At 36.6% G+C, this 18,516-nt stretch overlaps 1 protein-coding gene across 2 annotated transcripts in view; it reads left to right on the top strand.

Annotated features, from left to right (window-relative positions):
• Positions 1 to 18,516, top strand: part of CLTC (clathrin heavy chain) — a 61,505-nt gene that overhangs the window by 9,465 nt on the left and 33,524 nt on the right. For both annotated transcript variants that reach the window (XM_037163575.2, XM_053655091.1), the window contains exons 2-6: positions 8,441 to 8,648; positions 11,874 to 12,142; positions 12,679 to 12,840; positions 14,955 to 15,068; positions 15,479 to 15,652. In XM_037163575.2, coding sequence (XP_037019470.1) covers positions 8,441 to 8,648; positions 11,874 to 12,142; positions 12,679 to 12,840; positions 14,955 to 15,068; positions 15,479 to 15,652 — 927 coding nt within the window. The remainder of the gene's footprint in view (positions 1 to 8,440; positions 8,649 to 11,873; positions 12,143 to 12,678; positions 12,841 to 14,954; positions 15,069 to 15,478; positions 15,653 to 18,516) is intronic.

Here is an 18,516-nt window from a genome sequence, read left to right as displayed (position 1 = left end):
TTTTAAATTTAGGGAGAAATTACAGGATTAAATACAAAACCAAAATAATTGGAGTAGAAGCTCTTTTCAGACAGTGGAGGAAAACTTTCCTGACATGAAAGAAAGAAGATTAAAGGGTTTGGTGTTTTGAGATAGGCCAGAGAAGTTTTAGGACCGTGTATTATTAAAAAGGAAATCTACCAGTGTCCAGGGCACACCCTTTTCCTGATAAAAAAAAATCAAGCCAATCTTACTTAGTTTTTTAACAGTGAGACAGTATAGGGTTTTGAGATGATGGAAAGTTTTTTTCTTTTTAGAGGAGGAGCTACGTATATTGTGCCCTCAAATCCCTCTGAGCCTGAAACCTGTTCTCCCCCCGTAGGTTGTTCCCTCAGTAGTAATGACATACTTACAGTTGAACACAAAGTAAACAAAGGAGACAATTAATATAAAAGTTGTACTTAAATAACAGGATATAAAATACTGAATTGACATTAAGTTGCCAAATAATCTCAGTAGCCGTTAGGAAATAAATCATAGTCATTTAACCATTTTGATGTTGTTTTGAACTCCCTTTGTTAATATAAAGTGATTTTTGAGATAGTTATGTTCACAAGGAAGCATTCCAGTGACTCAAATGTAAAATAAAATGGTTCTGGTCTTGTAATTTGTAGCACTTGAGTTCTGATCATGCTTTAAATGATTGAACCAACTAGGATAATGAGCAACAGAGCATGGTGTCTAATTTCCTAGCAGATCTGTTAGTACATGTTAGAAAAAGACGTGAATGTCATTGATGAGGTTGAGCTGAATCACTGCGTTCCCACTTAAAATAACGTTTTGTGAAGTCTGTACATTGTGTCACAGGATGAAGTTTTCTTCGGGACCTTTACAGTTTTAACAGTAGGGAAACTAACCAGATATTTTAGTTACTATACCAGGAAACCATGCCCTTGCTATCTGTCCAGGACGACATTCAGATCATCCTTTAAAGGTCTTTATGTTAAGTCAGCACTAAGTATTATAATCTTGAACCCCAAAGTAAGCCTCATTTCTGGTTTTTTGAAAGGAAAGTTTAGATAAATTCTGCTTTTGACCTGCATCCCCTACTCCTAACAAGCAGACACACCTGTGATACCTGTGGTAGCACTCAGGTGCTGTGTGCCCACTGAGTGGCTTTTATCCAGGAAAAGGCATGACCTTGGAGAGTCACACCCATCTGTAGGATTTGGGGCATAAAAACTCCCCTGTATTCATTCTGCAGCTTGGCTAAAATTGATATGTAATATTTCATCTACTTATGAATTAGTATTTTTCTAAGAATGAGTCACATTTCAAGTTTTTAAAATTTCTAGTCAATAGTTAGTTACAGGAAGGAAAAATTCTCTTTGAAAAGTCTGCTGGTAGCTTACCAAAGCTAATAGCCTTCAGTCCCTGTCTCCAACTGTGTGGTTTCTTCCTGAATGTATTACTTAACAATTTGAAGTGAATGACCAGAGTCAAGAATTCTAAGAGGCAGGGTTGGCCTTGCCTCAGACCAACAGGGAGTATAAACAAATCTGTATGTGTAAGTGTGGAGTCAGCAAGGATTAAAGGCATATTTATTTGTTGCTTGAAATACAGAGCACACAATGGTGGGTATCCTGTTGATGGAAGAACCAAAGGAATGCTGCGTTTTCAGCATTTTTCTTTACTTCCTGCAGAAGACAGCAACTGCAGTTTTGTGACATTCTGCTAGTTTCCTGGAAGGGCTTAATGAAGTAACTACTGTGAGCGCATTTTTTTGCTGTGATTAATACTAGTGAAGGTAGAGGGTATTGGGAACTTTTAAAGGAAATTATGATGAGTGAAATATTTGGGATATGAAGTTAACCAAATCTTCGGGCATTTAACTTAAAAATATCTGTCTTGGTGGCATCCAGCTATCAGCAGGTCTTTCTGAAATTGTTGACTTAACTCTGCGGTGGTAACCCCTATTAAGTCTTTATCAAGATACTAGATTCATTTATATAAATAACTGAAATAGGACTATACATAGAGCATTTACAGAACAGCTTCATCTGAAATACAGTAGCTCATACGTACTTCCTTTTCATCCTAATTCAGATGAGAAAAGGAGGAAGGATCTGGAAAGTGTAAAGCCAAGCACTAATTGTGAAACATAAGTCCTTAGTAATGCTGGCATAAACAACAAGTCTTAATGTGTTCTGATTTTCAGCTGATACAGCTGGTGAGTGAGTTCTGTTCTGAGTTTAAGTCATTTATTTGGAAGCAAACTCTCCCGGTATGCTTATAAAAAAGTCTGTTTTCCCGTGAGTGGTCTTATCGGATCGAATGTAAGAACTGCTGGTTGAAAATAGTAGGCTTAAAGCAGATCTATTACTTCTTTAATTATGTGATGTTTATAGGCATAAACACAATAGTGATTGATTGCTGAGCTAGAGATTGTGCTAATGGAGAGTCTTTAGATAGTCAAAGATTTGGACACTGAAAAATACTGTGGTTTTATTTGATTGTATTATTTTATGCTAATTTTCATTCAGTCCCTTTAACAATATTTTTATTGTCGTTAGATCACTGATGTGCCCTAATGTTCTGACTTACCATTGCTAGGTTTCCTGATTCCTTGATGTGTGAAAGTTCTTCTGGTGTCTCTAGACATAAAGACATATGTCTCTAGAGACATAAGTTTTGAACAAAGCAAATTGGCCTGCCCTACTTTTGATGGTATGTTGTCAGAAACATGACATCAGAGCCAGTCTGTTCTAGGATGTGTCATGATACCGTAGCCCCAGAGCTACATCTAACTGTAAAAGGACAGAAATCCCTAAAATACAGAGTGATTGTGTGCCCCCACACTGCTCTAAGTGTTTGCTGTTTGTTAACTCACTTTCATGCAACACCCAGGTATCCCTTAATTCTCCTTAAGCAAAGATGGATGCTTTCTCTTTTCGTGTTTGCCATATTGACAATAAAACCAACTACAGTTTCAAAAGCAAGACAGGAAAGACAAACTTTAAGGAGTTAAAAACTGATGAGCATTTAACTTAGATTTCTGAATCTAATATTGCAGAAGGTAAATTTTTTTTACCATATTTCTTTGATCTTAATATAGTCTTCTTTCATACTAACCATTTTTGAAATAGGAAAATCATCTTACAGTTGTATTCTTTCCCCAAAAGCTTTATGATATTGATGAACACCTTAGAAATTTAGGCAGTTGTAGTTTACCAAGCACAGAATTGTGCCTCCCCCTCACGCCCTTGGTAATGTTCTTAGAAGAAATTGCATCTTATCACATCTGCATGTTCTCAGTCCAGCTCAGTCCCTGGACCTCATTTTTTGAATATTTAGTGATTTTTTTTTTTTGTAGGGGAAAGAGGCACCCATACTGAGGAGTTTTTCTTAGGATCTTTCTTTTGCTGGCACTGAACTTTGCTCTCCAAGCCTGGAATTTTTTTCTCTAAGCCTTCTGCAAATATCTGGACTCTGAAACCTAAAAGTTCTTTTTTTGTTGTTGTTTCTTCCTGTCTTATCTGAAATTCTTGTATGAGTTTGTCTCTAAATCAGCTGTTCTGTGTATATTTTGCCAGAGTTTAAAGTTAAAGAAGTTTTTCTTTTCTCCTGGTTGGATCCCCTCCCACCCAAAATTCTGAAAACGGTGCTCTCCAGTAGAACCATGTGGTGATAGTAGTGTTCTATGTTCTGAGCCTTCCAGTACCTTCCAGTACAGTAGTGACAGGAGGCTGTTGAGTACTTGAAACGCAACTAGTAACTGAGGAGCTGAGTTTACATTTTATTTGCTTAACAAAATTAAACACCTGCATGTGACCACTGGCTGCCAGTAGTGGTCAGTGCAGCAAACCTGTCAGTTCTGACCGGCCAGACATCCAGTGTTTGGTTCCTTTATGGAGCTTGAGTTATTTTGCTCTTTGGCCAATCTTCATCTTTACCTTTCGAACTTGTAACCTTCCTGCCTGCCCTGCAGGTAAATTGCCTAATAAAAATCTGATCTGTACAATTTAATTTTCAAGTTCTCTAACCCACAGAAGAGTAGAGATTAATCTCTTTTTAAAAACATTAAAAAAGATATATTGGCTAGCTTCCTTAAGACTGAGGAGAATCACATACCCAATCATTAGAGTTTTAATGATATTTTGCTGTATTTGCCTTTTTTGTTTTACTTAAGCTGATCAACTATCGTGACATTTCAGCTCCTAAATACTCCAGTATTCATCTTTAGAAAATATTTTTTATAATCATGGTTTCATGGTCTCCTAATATAACAACCCCTTAGTATCTAAAAATTAGTCCATGTTCAGATTCCTCTAATTATCCCTAAATGTTACTGGTTTATTTAAATAAGGATCCTAGCAAGGTCTGCTTGTTGCTTTCAGATATGTCTCCTAAGACTCTTTTTAAAAAACATTTTTTACAGAATTTCAGACTTACAGAAGAGTTAGAATGGTATACAGAATTCCCATATACACTCTTTATTCAGATTCTTTAGTTCTTAACTTTTTTTTTTGCTATATCTGATTGTCCTCTTTTGTTTCTAAACATAAATATTTTTTTACTAAACTGTTAAAAGTACCTTGTAGATATGATACCTCTTTACCACTACATGCTCTGTTGTGTATTTAGTAAGAATAACCACACATTTTAGTGTGGTTACATAGCCGCACTAAAATGATCAAAATGAGGAAATTGACTTTGACAGAATACTGTTGTGTAATCATAGGCTTTATTCAGATTTCATCACTTGTTCTGATGATATATTTTTAAAAGACTTTATTTTTTAGACAGAGGGAAAGAGTGGGAGAGAGGGAAACATCAGTGTGTGGTTGCCTCTCGTGCACCCCCTACTGGGGAACATGGCCTGCAGTCCAGGCACGTGCCCTGACTGGGAATCAGTCAGCGACCCTTTGTTTCCAGAGGCCAGAGCCATCCCAGCCAGGGCTGATAATATTCTTAATGTCAAAAGAAAATTCGGAATCATGAGTCGTCCCTGTCTCTTTAGTTTCCTTTAATCTGGAATTCTGTATTTGAAGACAGATATTTTTGAAGAGTACAGACCATTTCTTTTTTGTGGTGTGTTCCTCAGTTTGGGCATATCTGGTGTGTGGTCGTGATTAGATTCAGGTTATATACTTTTGGCAGGAACAGCGCAGAAGCGCTGTGCCCTTTGTAGTGCGTGGCACAGGTATCGAGTGCATGCTGTCTATTCGACCCACTGCTAGTAATAATAGCTTTGATGATTTGAGTGAAGGTTGTGTCAAACAGGTTTCTTCACTACAAATTTCTTTCCTCTTTGTAATAAATGTCTTGGGAGATACTTTGAGACTATGTAAACATCTGTTACTCCTCAAAATTTCAAATCCATTAGTTTTAGTATCTATTGATGATTCTTTCCTGAAAATACCTGTAGTGACTTTGTAAAAACTTTATGTCTTTCACCATTTTTAAGTTAGTATTCTTCTGTTAGGAACAGTTTTTCCTTGTTTTAATTATTTATGTTAATGCGGACTCTTAGATTTTAGAAATCTCTTAGTCTGTAATTGTCCTGAAAAGTAATTACAACAGAATTCACATAGTATAGGGAATGCTCTTGTGTGTAAGAAGATTCTGGCCTTAGTAACCTTAGTTAGGCATATTAAAGAGGATAGGTAGAAGAGGTTTTCTTTCTTTAAGAAAGTTCTTTTACTTGAGGAGCTTAAAGTTTATTTGGATATATTGACTGGGAATTGTGGGCCATGGGCAGATTAGGAAACAGTGGGAAACTTTGGTTTTGGAAAGGTGTAGTATAGGAATGTGAGTGTATGTGCCTTCTGGAATTGAGGAGAGAAATGCTATGCCTGCTTTTCATTTTACCTTCTTTCGCTTTAACGTGAAGAGAATTTTTGATGGTACTGACCTTATGCCGTCTGTCTGTAACAGTTTTCCCAGCTTGCTCACTCAGTGAACGTGTTGGAGACGCGGTTGTCAAGTTCGTTAGAGAGTCTTAGCAATGCTGTTGTGTTGGTGAGGCCCCTAAAAATAGGAATTAAAATAGCATAGGGTTACTGAGCATTAACATATTGCATGGTATTGGAGATTCTGGTCTCTGCCTCTCTACCTAACTTTAGTTAGGTAAATTAAAGAGCAGAATTTGAAGTTTGTAGGTATAATTTACTTTTGTATAAAATGGGGGGGGGTACATTTTAATGTATGAGTAAATGAAGCACCCAGAGACCACTTATCTGTTATCAGTAGTCAAAATAAATTCACACCCAGAGTTTCAACCACCATTTAGGACAGCTGAATGAAGCAGATAATAAAATGAAAATACAAAAAAAAAAGCTAGTCTTGAGCTGTGTTGTATGTCCTAATAGTATCTGTTGAGACTTTACTGTATGTCTGGCATTGCCCTAAGCATTTCCTTTCAAATCCTCCCAACTGTGGGGTAGGTCCTGTCATTTCAGATGAGGAAACATACACAGGGATGTCTGATTTGTCTATACCTATTAAATACCAAAACTGGAACTAAATCCAGACAGTTTGGCTTTTATGCAGTCTATAGAACCAGCTAATTCTGGATGGCGCTTGTATTTATAATCCAGGTTATACATTTATGCAGTAATTGTTTACTGGAATGAAGAGCATTTGTTGTCTGGATTATGAGGAATCTGAAATAATGTTTCTTACTAAAAACTGAGAAAGTAGTGTCTGCTTTTCCCCCCAGGAACATTAATCCAAACGGGTGAGGAAGGGAGGAGAGGGAAAAGGAAACACTTCTGTATCATTTGTAATCTGCAGTTCTAGGGCACTTAGACTTTTCGGTTGGCTGATTAGCAGTAACTTGCTTTTTGGACTCTAAACTAAGTGTAAGTTGTCAAGTCCTAAAGTTGTGCCACTTGTAGGCCAGTGCCAAAATCTACTCTGTGTTACAAAGTTTGAGTGGTTTTCTTTAACAAGGGAGCAGTTGATAATTTGTACAATTGCTCAACTACTTGCCCCCCTGGTGTTCAGTGATTGAGTTACTATAACTGCTTTATAACTGGTAGCATCTATAGTCTTTGAGGTTATAGGAGGGAAGTGAAAGCAAAATACAATCTTTTAATCTTAGGTTGTATGGTATTCAGATCCTAGCCTGGTTATGATTAAGCATTATTAGCAATAGAGTTTGATAAAAAAATTTAGACAGAGTACAGTTAATGTGGCTCGGCCAATCCACAGTGACAGTGGTCTTCTCTGGGGAGGGAAGTTGGGTATCTGGGGGACAAGGGGAGAATAAAGACTTGACTTTTTCGTTTGTATTTTTCTCCATGTGAATTTCTTATCTGTTAGAGGGGAAAAATAGTCTGGCTTAATAAAGCCTTTAGGCAGCCTTTTATTGGGACTTAGTCTGTTACACTACATTTGGTCGAGCCGGGTATCCGCTCTGGTGGAGCTGTCCTTCAACAGGTGCCCATTGTTGTAAACACTTTAGTGATTTTCAAAGACCTACCATCCTTACATCCTCTTATATGTTTAGCAAATACTTAGATATCTTCTGAGTACACACAGCAGATTTAATTCCATCATTTTCCTTGATTAAAAAACCCTTAAGTTAGCTTTATTTGCCTAACAAATTCTGGATTTTTAGTGAGGTATGTTTAGCTTACCAGTCTGGCTCTTGCTAATCTTTACAACCTTAATTTATTGCCATGTTCATCTCCCAGTGTTACAAAAGTACATATAGTTTCCTTAGCAGACCATACTTTCACATCTCTGGGTTTTAGCATCTGTTCTTCTAGTGAACGTTCTCTAGTCTCCCTTGAACACATTTCCCTTAGCTGTGGGTCGTCTTTGACAAGGTCCCTCTTACATATCTTTGTTTTGGCACTTTTTGCAAAGTATGTAACTGTTTACTTATCTGCTCTTGATAATCCAAGTTCCTTTAAGAATTTTGTGAAATTTAAAATTTTTGTGTTGTGACTTAATTTTTAGATTTTTGAAGTCTAATGCAAGTGAACAAGTAATTACTAAATGTTAAAGGGGGAAAGAGAGGACAGATCCAATAATTCTCAATGTTAAAGGGAGGTGGGTAAGAGGACAGGTCAAAGATTTTAAACTAAGAAACATTGATGCTCTCAAATCCCTAGAACCATAAATGCTAGCTTTCAGATATAACTCTTTCCTTTACTTTTGTATCTACCTATTGTGCCTCCTAGCTATAACCACATTACCATCTCTAGTTATAAGTACAAGTTATAACAAAGCAGTTGGATGCCATGTTGTTGGAAGAACAGAAAAGTCCATTATTTGGCTATCAGTTTCCTCACGTAATCAAAATAATGGAGTTTTTTTTCACTGTTGACCTTGAAGCATTAATGGTTAAATGAGGATTTGTAGTAAAGATAATACATGAATATTAAGTTTTTCTAATTCACTTTGTAACATGGTTTATTAATGTTTGTTTGTTTGTTTGTTTTTCCTCCAGCTCCAGAACCTGGGTATAAACCCAGCAAACATTGGCTTTAGTACCCTGACTATGGAGTCAGACAAATTCATCTGCATTAGAGAAAAAGTAGGAGAGCAGGCTCAAGTGGTAATTATTGATATGAATGACCCAAGTAATCCAATTCGAAGACCAATTTCAGCAGACAGCGCCATCATGAATCCAGCTAGCAAAGTAATTGCACTGAAAGGTATATAAGATTATGAGTTTCTTTTTCTTAAAACTTTTTTTATGTATAATTTATTCAAGTATAATAATTAGGAGCTATCTCTTTTAGTATTTTGGTTAAATTTGATTAAACAGGTCTGTAGTGTTAAAGCTATTAGTGAATTTGATTTTTTACTACTTTCATGACTTTTGCTTGGCATGTTTCTATAAACTGTCGTACTTTTATTCAGCATTTATTCAGACTAACTTTTTAATTGTCATAATAGGGAACTGTATAACCTATTACTAAACAGTGTTCAGAGAACTTCATACTGGCTGGGAGCCTATATTAATTATTTTTTCTTTGAATTTCAGAGTAACATAAGTTTCTTTTTCCCCTTTTATTGATTCCAGAGAAAGGGGAAGGGAGGGAGAGCTAGAGAAACATCGATGGGTTGCCTCCTGCACACACCCTGACTGGGGACCCAACCTGCAACCTTTTCATCTGCAGGACAATGTCCTACCAAGTCCCACGAGACAGGGCTAAATAGATGTTTTTTAAAAGGGCTTGGTGACAGACTGGCTGACTCTAAAGAAGGGATTTAATTGTCTTTTTCGGTTTTTGGGTTTTTTTTTTTTTTTCTTTTTCTTTTTGGACACTTAACTACATACCAGATACTTTAAGTGTCTGGAGCATATATGTAAGATCTATGGAGGTTACTTTTAACTTTATGGTGTAAATGCAGTTATCATCTATATATGAGGAAACTGAGGCCTTGGCCATAATCACATAGTTGTTACCCCCAATAAATTCAATAATTTTTTAAAGGTTTTATTTATTTATCTTTAGAGGGAAGGGAAGGAGAGAGGGAGAGAAACATCAGTATATGGTTGCCTCTTGTATGTCCCCTGCTGGGAACTGTCCTGCAACCCAGGCATGTGCCTTGGCTGGGAATCAAACCACGATCCTTTGATTCGCAGGCCTGGGCTCAGTCCACTGAGCTACACCAGCAGGGCTCAATAATTTAAAAATAAAAAAATCAGCATAGCTAATGATGGGTGACCTAAGTCTATATACATGAAGCCTCGGCACTGAAATAGTGTGTTATCTAGATAGTGTGCAAGCACTGATCCCAACCTTATCTCTGGCAGGGCGATCTTGGATGATACCTATAAATATGCAGGGAGTCTGCTTATTCATTTGTAAAATGAGAGGGTTAGGTTAGGCAGCTTTCTAGTTCTTTTTAGCTCAAAATCTTAGTAATTTGATAACATTTTTTTGGGTGAGTTGTTGGAAGTGCTTAAGTTTTTAAACAGACTTCTCTGATTTAAATTTTGTGCTTAGTAGTAATATTTGGAGATTAAATGGGGGCAGGAAGAGGGCTAAGCATATTCAAGCAGATGTCACCATTTCATATCTAAGATTAGAGTTGATCTCATTTCAAAGAAAGATGATCCATCCAGCTTTTACCTGGGACCACATGCTTTGTGGCAGTAAGTTTTTTGCTTCTATTAAACAATACACGTAAGGTATTAAGTTCCCTTCAGCCTCCTTAAAGAATTTAAATTCAATTGCTTAGCAACTCTAACCTCTATTAAAAGGCCATCGTTTAATTTTCTCAATTCTCTTCTATTTTTAATGTTGTTGTTATCTTATCACATTTCTTAATGCTTTCTTATGTGTGCAGATGGTGAGTTTTCTTAAATTAGATTGTATTAGTTATTGTCCTGTTTTATAAAAAGAATAAATTGAAAAGATTTTCAAAGCATTGTACAATATTAGCATTATAGATTAGTGCCCATATATGTACCCATATACATTAGGAGTTAAGCTGTCATCCTTTACCCTTCTCCCTAAACCTCCCCCCATATATATACTCCAACCCTTTTCATAAAAAAAGAAAAAAAAAGGTCTGTCTAGGGGTTGGGGAAAGCAGCAAAGGAAAGTAAGTAATTTCTAAATATAGCAGGTCCTCAAATAACATCATTTGATTGTAAGGTTGATGAGATGCCACAGGAATTTAACTTGTTTATATCAGCTTCTGGTAAAATTGGTTTCATTACTTGTCGTTTTGCCTAAAGTCATAGAACCTAGAGGACTTACTCTACTACACTGCTTCCTTTTGAAGCCAGTTTTAAACTCCTTGATTTCTTTTTATAAACAGGACTATAACTCTCACAATTGCTCAAGTCTGATTGTGGTTTACATATTGTGTGGGATGGGAGTAACATTCTTTGTTTTATAGAAGTTCTTACATGTGTGGTGAGAAGGGTCATGGTACAAAGCTGTGTGTTTGGTGACCCGTCCCATCTCCTCCCTCCTCACCCTCCATACTATTTAAGACATTTTGTTCTTCAGGAGCCAGGTTCTCTGTGGCTCAGGAATGGAGCGTTCCTTAATCTCTAAGGACTAATCTTGATCAGATAGCCTGCTGATACCCGTGGGCTTTGACCTCTATTAATTTAAACCAAGTCACTTTTTGGACCATGATGTTCAAGTTACACATACAGGCCTTTGCATCTGATTCAGTGAACTCTTAATACTCAAGGCAAACTTCATCCTTCTTCTACTAAATATTTGCTTTATTGGATGAAGCTTGAACTTTGTATATTAACAGCATCTATCTCCAGTATATTAACAGCATCTGAAACTGTCCTTCTTTGTCTCCCTCTCCTTTCCTGCAGCACTGTGTATCTCCTTTCCTGTCTTTCCCTTTGTATCTTAAACCAATTAAATGTAGCATGTACTTCTCTTATGTGGTGTTGGTGCAAGATAGAGTCGAAGTAGATCCTCTTCCAGAAAGCAGTTTCCACAAGATGTAGTTGGATGAGGGGTGAAAGTAGATATTTTCCCCATGCGTTTGCATCAGATTTGCTTTGTTCTGTGTACCCACAAGTAATTTAGTTAATGTGTAAATATTCTTAATTATAAATCATTAGATTTCAACCTTGTTTTCCATTATTGTTAAGCAAGCTGTTCTTTAGACTCATTTTTAGTTGGGATTTGGAATTCTATAGATATTATGCTATCTGTTTGATAGAAGTAATATAGTTTTGCTTCAAAGGTAGATATAGATTGTTTGCCCATGTCTCAGCTGTCTTTTCAGTAGTTCCTGCTCTATCAATTTGACCTCTGTAGTTGGTTATCCTGATAGAACCATTTGTTTGGAAGTTAAGAGATCTTGTTACAGAGCAAGTCTGGCTAGATACTAATTTATCCTGAACTTTGTTTTCTTAGTGATTCATAATTCTTAATTTTTGTTTTTAGCTGGGAAGACTCTTCAGATATTTAACATTGAAATGAAAAGTAAAATGAAGGCCCATACCATGACTGATGATGTCACCTTCTGGAAATGGATTTCTTTGAATACCGTCGCTCTGGTCACGGATAATGCAGTTTACCACTGGAGTATGGAAGGAGAGTCTCAACCAGTGAAAATGTTTGATCGCCATTCTAGCCTCGCAGGTTGCCAGATTATCAATTATCGTACAGATGCAAAGCAAAAGTGGTTACTCCTGACTGGCATATCTGCACAGGTAACATTTTTTCTAGTTTTTAATAAAGAAAGGTCTCCAGAACTAATATGCCCAGAATGTAGTTTATTTTGAAATTAGGTCTTCTATTCTCAGTCATGTTGAATCTGACTTACTTTGGAAGAGCTTTTTTCTCTTTTAAAAATAAATATCTGAATGTTGACATAGTTTCAGAGCATGTACTCTTACCAAATGTTTTTAGGTCTTGCAGGTTGAGTGGATATATAGAGTTCCTGTGTGAATGATTTGGAGTTTATTGTGCATATTTATTGCAGAATGAGTGTTCCTATGCATATATTTTTTAAGATAGCATAAAGGGTGGTTGTATATGAAACATTCATGTTAAGTTTTAGTAAATTAATGCTTGGAGCTAAATTTTCAATGAGGAGGTATTAAATCTACATTGAGAGACTAAATAACAAAGAATTTTAAATATTGTTAAAGATGATGCAGCGATTGTAATTATTTCACTAGTTGATGAATCTGGGAGTTAGTGGTTCACTGGGTCCCCAAACTTTATTCTCTTTGATCTTTTGTAGCAAAATCGTGTGGTGGGAGCTATGCAGTTGTATTCTGTAGACAGGAAAGTGTCTCAACCCATTGAAGGACATGCAGCTAGCTTCGCACAGTTTAAGATGGAAGGAAATGCAGAAGAATCGACATTATTTTGTTTTGCAGTCCGGGGTCAAGCTGGAGGGAAGGTAAGTTTTGGTTTTGGAAAATAGTGAGAATTTGTCTTTCTGCTACCTAATTAAGTTATCTGCTACTAATTAGTTATCTAGTCTCTCTTCCTTGTTTATTTCTAACATTCAGATTTGTGGTGACTTTGTTTAAAATCTTCTCATAGTGATACTTTTCTAAAGTGAATAATAATTCTTTAACAACTTCTTTGTATCAGCTGTTCATAGTAAGACTTTATTTTGATTGCCTTTGCCAAGGCCTTAAGTCTGTAGTTTACAATAGCTGGGAATGTTTAGAGCCAAGCTTGGAAGATGAGGAGTCAGGGAAAGTGGGAAATAGCCAGAGCCCCAGCCGAGAGACCTGCCGCAGAGCCCTGAGACGGCTGCTGCTGCTGCTGCTGCTGCGCCTGCGCCTGCAGTGCCGGGTGACACAGCACTGCTGCCTCTGGCCGCTCCGTTTGACTGCAGTTCTCGCTGCCGGACTGTACTCTCTAAAGTCGTAATATTTTCCATGGCAGCTAGTTAAAAATTAGACAGTGGTTTCTTAAAATATGATAATGTATAGCTTCTCAGGAGGGAGAGAACATACAGTTACAATTCTGCCTAAAATTTTAGAGTAAGAATCCCTGAACCAAGGAATGATCCTAACAACCTCTTAATATGACAAGGATTGAAAACACTGATATTTAGATCTGAGTTGGCATAAAATAAACAAAGACATATTATAGGTCTTAGAAACTAAATATTATCTTCAAGACATAAGGCTGGAACATTTTTTGAAAAGGCCTATTGTAAAAAAACTTCATTTTCATTTTTATAGTCTCTGAAAACACGTTTATAGATTCTTGAGGCTATTTGATTCATTGTGCTATAGCTTTTATAGTCTGCCGTGGCTTTTTGAAAGAAGGCATGATTTTTCTCAATATGGTAGTCATGTTAACTAAGAATGAGAGCCTATAACTTTTATATAGTATGTATCTTGAAAACGGAATTATTTTTTTGTCTAAGTCCACTCCTGACATGAGTAAGGAAAATATATACTACTCTTCTTGACATTACTTTCTCTTGCCTGGCCGAGAAAATGCAGTGTCAGACATTTTAAAACAAAAAGCTCTCGTCCGGTTTATGAGGTCCATGTGATCAGAGGGACAGCTCAGCCTGGAACACACTTCCGTCCGTGCGAGAGCACACGCACCAGCAGAGAAGAATTTCAGTTTTAGTTAGCTATCTATTTGGAAATGCTAACTTACAGTGGAAAACCATGAAAAAGAACCTCTGTGGGAAATGACCATTTTATGCCATTAATTTAAGGTAGATTGTGGTGTGATGGTTTCAGCTATTCAACTGACTTCATAGTTTTTATCTCGAAATAACACACATTCACAGGAAGCTGCAAAGACAGTGCAAGTGTCCTTTACCTAGTTTCTCTCAGTGGTTACATCTGTACATAAATATATTGTATATTAAAGAAACAAGTTAACATTAGTACAATTGTATAATTCTATTTAATTTTATCATAAGTAGAATCAAGATACATAGTATTCTGTTACCTCAAGGATTCCCGTGTTACTCCTTTATAGTCACACCTGCTCCTCTACCCTCTCTAACCTCTGACAACCACTGAGTTACTTTCCGTTTCCGTAGTGTTATCACTTCAAGGATGCTATGTAAATAGAATCGTACAGTATGTGATCTTTTGAGGTTGGACTTTTTTTTCCACTCAGCGTAAAGCCCATGATAGTTCTTTTTATTCCTGAGGAATATTAACCTACCATGGAAATACATTAAAAAAATATATATATATATATAAGATTTATTTAAGATTTTATTTACTTAGAGGGTAAAGGAGGGAGAGAAACATTGTTTGGTTGTGTCTTGTACGCACCGCAACCTAGGACCAAACCTGCAACCCAGACATGTGCCCTTACTGGGAATTGAACCAGCCACCTTTCAATTTGCAGGAGGACACCCAAGGAACTGAATCACACCAGTCAGGGTCTATATGGATATATTAATGGTGAATATTAAACCTATTGTGGACATTTTGGTTGTTTCCAGTTTGGAGCTACAAATAAGCTGCTGTGATGACTACTAAAAGATCTAGGTTTATATAAGTTTTATTTTCTTTTGAATAGTTACATATCATCGAAGTGGGCACACCACCCTCAGGGAACCAGCCCTTTCCAAAGAAGGCGGTGGATGTTTTCTTTCCTCCAGAAGCACAAAATGACTTTCCTGTTGCAATGCAGGTATTTTAAGCAAAACAAAGGGACTTTTGAAATCTCTTTAAAAAATTAATTCAGAGACTACTATTGCTCATAGTCAGTATAAATTAAGTGGGGCTTAAAAGAATACCTTTTTAAAAATAAAGTTTATTAGTGAAACTTTATAAATATTCTAATATATAAACTGGGTTATGCTAATTTATCAAAATTGCTTTCTTTTTTATGTTATACCTCTTATTCATATCCTTGTCTTTTATGTAAGAGCTTTGGATATGCCATATTTAAATACGCTATCAAAACAAGGAAACCATAAACATTCTCATATAAGCCTCTTGTCAGTGTTCTAGAATTTTACCGTCTCTAAAATGGAACTGAAATAAATTTTTCATTTGTGGGTTCATTTTTTCACTTCAGTGTTGATTTTCTTTATACAGATCAGCGAAAAGCATGATGTAGTATTCTTGATTACTAAGTATGGTTATATCCACCTCTATGACCTTGAGACTGGTACCTGCATCTACATGAATAGAATCAGTGGAGAAACAATCTTTGTTACTGCACCTCATGAAGCCACAGCTGGAATAATTGGAGTAAACAGAAAGGGACAAGTAAGGAAACCTTGAAACTTAAATGAAGAAAGAGAGTAACACTTATTACTGTTAGCTTTTTTAAAAAAGATAATAACTTTGGGTATCAGAAATTAATATATACTTAACAATACGAGAAGCATATGGTATAAAGGCTCTCTTTAACCCTGGCTCAGAGAGAAACTGTTTGGCATATAGCCATCTAGGATTGTGTTTATGTGTCTTTATGCCAAAGTAAGTGACTTTTTGTTTTCAAAGAAACTATTAGGGTCACATTTGACAGACTGTGTTGCTTTTTATAGGCATTTTCTTCCTATGACCTCTAGGATAGATTCTCAACTGCAAGGAAAAGAATTTTTCCTACATCTCTTTTCCTGGCTATTTAGTACTAAATATTTAATGTTGGAAGGTAATCTGTTACAGTAGCTGTTGTGGGGTACCTGGGAAGTTGTCCAGTTAGGGAAGACACTAGCTGATCTGAATTTGTCATGATGGGCAAACCTTTTCACACCATTAACAAGTGATTCTTTTTCTGTGTTTCCTTAGTATTTTAATGTAATTAAATTTTTCTACCGTGGGAATGTCTTATTTTCTTTAAAAAAAGGTTAGAATGTCAAAAAGAATACTGTACTGATTTTTACTTAGTCCCCCCCCATTAGTATTTTTCCTAGACCGTAAGTGGAGGAAATAACTAGTAGATTTTTCTCCTTTGTTCTGTTAATTAAGGAAACGGGGTGTATATGAAGACGCAAATACTTTAAAGAAGTCCTTCCCTATCTGTCCATCTCCTACCTCAACTCGACATGTGGTTAGGTGCTTCTGCTTTATGTCCCTACAACTTAAGTAGCCCTCTGCATGGCACTTCCCACAGTGAATTCCAGTTGCCTGCTTAACTGCTTTAGTCACTAGTCTTCATTAGGAAAGGGGCTTTTCTTTGTTTAATTGTATTTCTACACCAGTTCATGTCTGGCACAAAAGCAGCTTTAAAAATTCAGTAGCTTTCATTTATTCAGTTGCATGTTTGTCTCTTGGGGAAAAAATCAAGAATGATTGCCTTTTGGTAAACTAGGTTAATGATAGTTTAATAATATGAATTTGATAAGCCAGAGACCTTTTTATTTCCATTACTGTGCAGGTGTTTTTAAGGTAATCCATAAAGTATCTTGAGTAATTTTGCTAATGTATTTGATTTTCATAGGTTTGATTCTGGGAACTTGTTTTCCCCTTCCCGTACGATTTTCTGTGGCCAGCAGCAATTTTCAATCTTTTTTATCTCATGGCACACATATATTAATTACTACAATCGTGCAGCATACAAAAACATACTTTTTTTTTTTTTTGCCAATTTGACCCAAAAAATTAAGCATAATTTTGACTTATTGACATCAGATAGATGACTGTTGCTGCATTGGCTATTGTCATTTTTCAGTTTGACCATCTAAGGGAAAAGAGGTCAGTGTCCCCAACTAAATAGTCAGGTATTGCATGTTTTAAAATTCTTATGGCGCACCAGTTGAAAATAGCTGCCCTAAAGGGATGAGTGTGTGGTTTCTATTGGTTGAAAAGTCAGAAGTGATCAAGATGATATTACAACTTAAATTCTGAGATGGGTAGGTCTGAGTCCTTCAGAAGATACAGTAACCTTCTGTGTCCCCTGTACATCTGAAGTACTGGTTGCTAGAAATCTGTTATAACAGACATTTGGTCCATGTCAAAAGGTCTGGATATTTGGTTCTTGAAATGTGTCATTACCAGGTAGGCCACCAAAGCAAGAGGGTTATTGGCCAATAAAACATGCTAGTATTTTTTATGTATTCATCCTGTAAACCAAAAGTTTAAAATCCCTGTAACCAAATATTATGAAGAACGTTATGTGCTGTTTGTACCCAGGGACGTTTTCTGACTGTGGAAGGTTTGGGCAGGACCAAATGCCCTGCAAGGGCTGGAGCCGTCTCAGAGTAGGGTGAAGATGAAACTTGGATTTGGTGTTTGGGGAAGACTCAGGTAGCAAGCAGTAGGAAGATTCATAAAGTGGTTGGAACTGAATTTGTTCATTTTCCTTATTTTTCCTGGCAGGTAAGCATGAATTAAAGGTGGAAGTCAGGAATGCAAATGGCTTTAAAGAAAGTAATTCCTTCCTTTAAAAGTCATGTCTAAATGTGGAGTAGAATGACACATTGCAGATACAGGATGGCTTACCGCTTTGTGGGGTAGGGCGTCTGTAGAAATGAAAGCATTCTGAAGCTTAACATTTCTTAATTTTCCTTCAAAGGAATTATAGATCCAGCAGGATTGACTGTTATTTATCAGTTGGTTACTGAGTTCTTAAATTATATTTGATTTTTGTTGATTTGGGGACAGAAATTTTCCATTTTCATTTCTTTAACAAGTATTAAGCATTTACTTTGTGCTGAAACACTGTCCAGGGCTAACAATGCAATTAAACAAAGATGAGAGCCTTTCCTTATGTGGCCTAGTGACTGAGAAACAGCTAAGCAAGAAATTATAATATGAGGAGCACTGTTGGGGGTAACATCAGTAGTTTACAGGCTGGGGTGTATAACCAGCTTCAGCGTTGGAGAGAGGGATGGATGTGTAGTGAAGGGTTCCCTTTCTCTGTGGCAGTTAACGGTACGTGCAGCTCTTCAGCAACTGGGGCAGCTTCTGTGGCAGCGACTTTTTAGGAGGACCAAGGGTGGGTATTTTCCAAATGCGGGCAATTAGAAAGTGCTCTTCACCGATTCCACATTTACTAAACACCTACTGTGTACCTTGTATTATACAGTGGGATCCAGTGATTCCTTCCCCTCACCGAATATATAATCTGGCCTGTAGGAACGTAAATCTGATTTTTTAAAACTACTGAAAAGTCCTTATTAAAAAAC

This window comes from Artibeus jamaicensis, unplaced genomic scaffold, assembly GCF_021234435.1.
Source record: "Artibeus jamaicensis isolate MK-2021 breed Jamaican fruit bat unplaced genomic scaffold, CSHL_Jam_final contig_1998, whole genome shotgun sequence".
NCBI lineage: Eukaryota > Metazoa > Chordata > Mammalia > Chiroptera > Phyllostomidae > Artibeus > Artibeus jamaicensis.
Note: the sequence above shows the minus strand (reverse complement) of the source record. Positions and strands in the feature narration are given on the sequence as shown.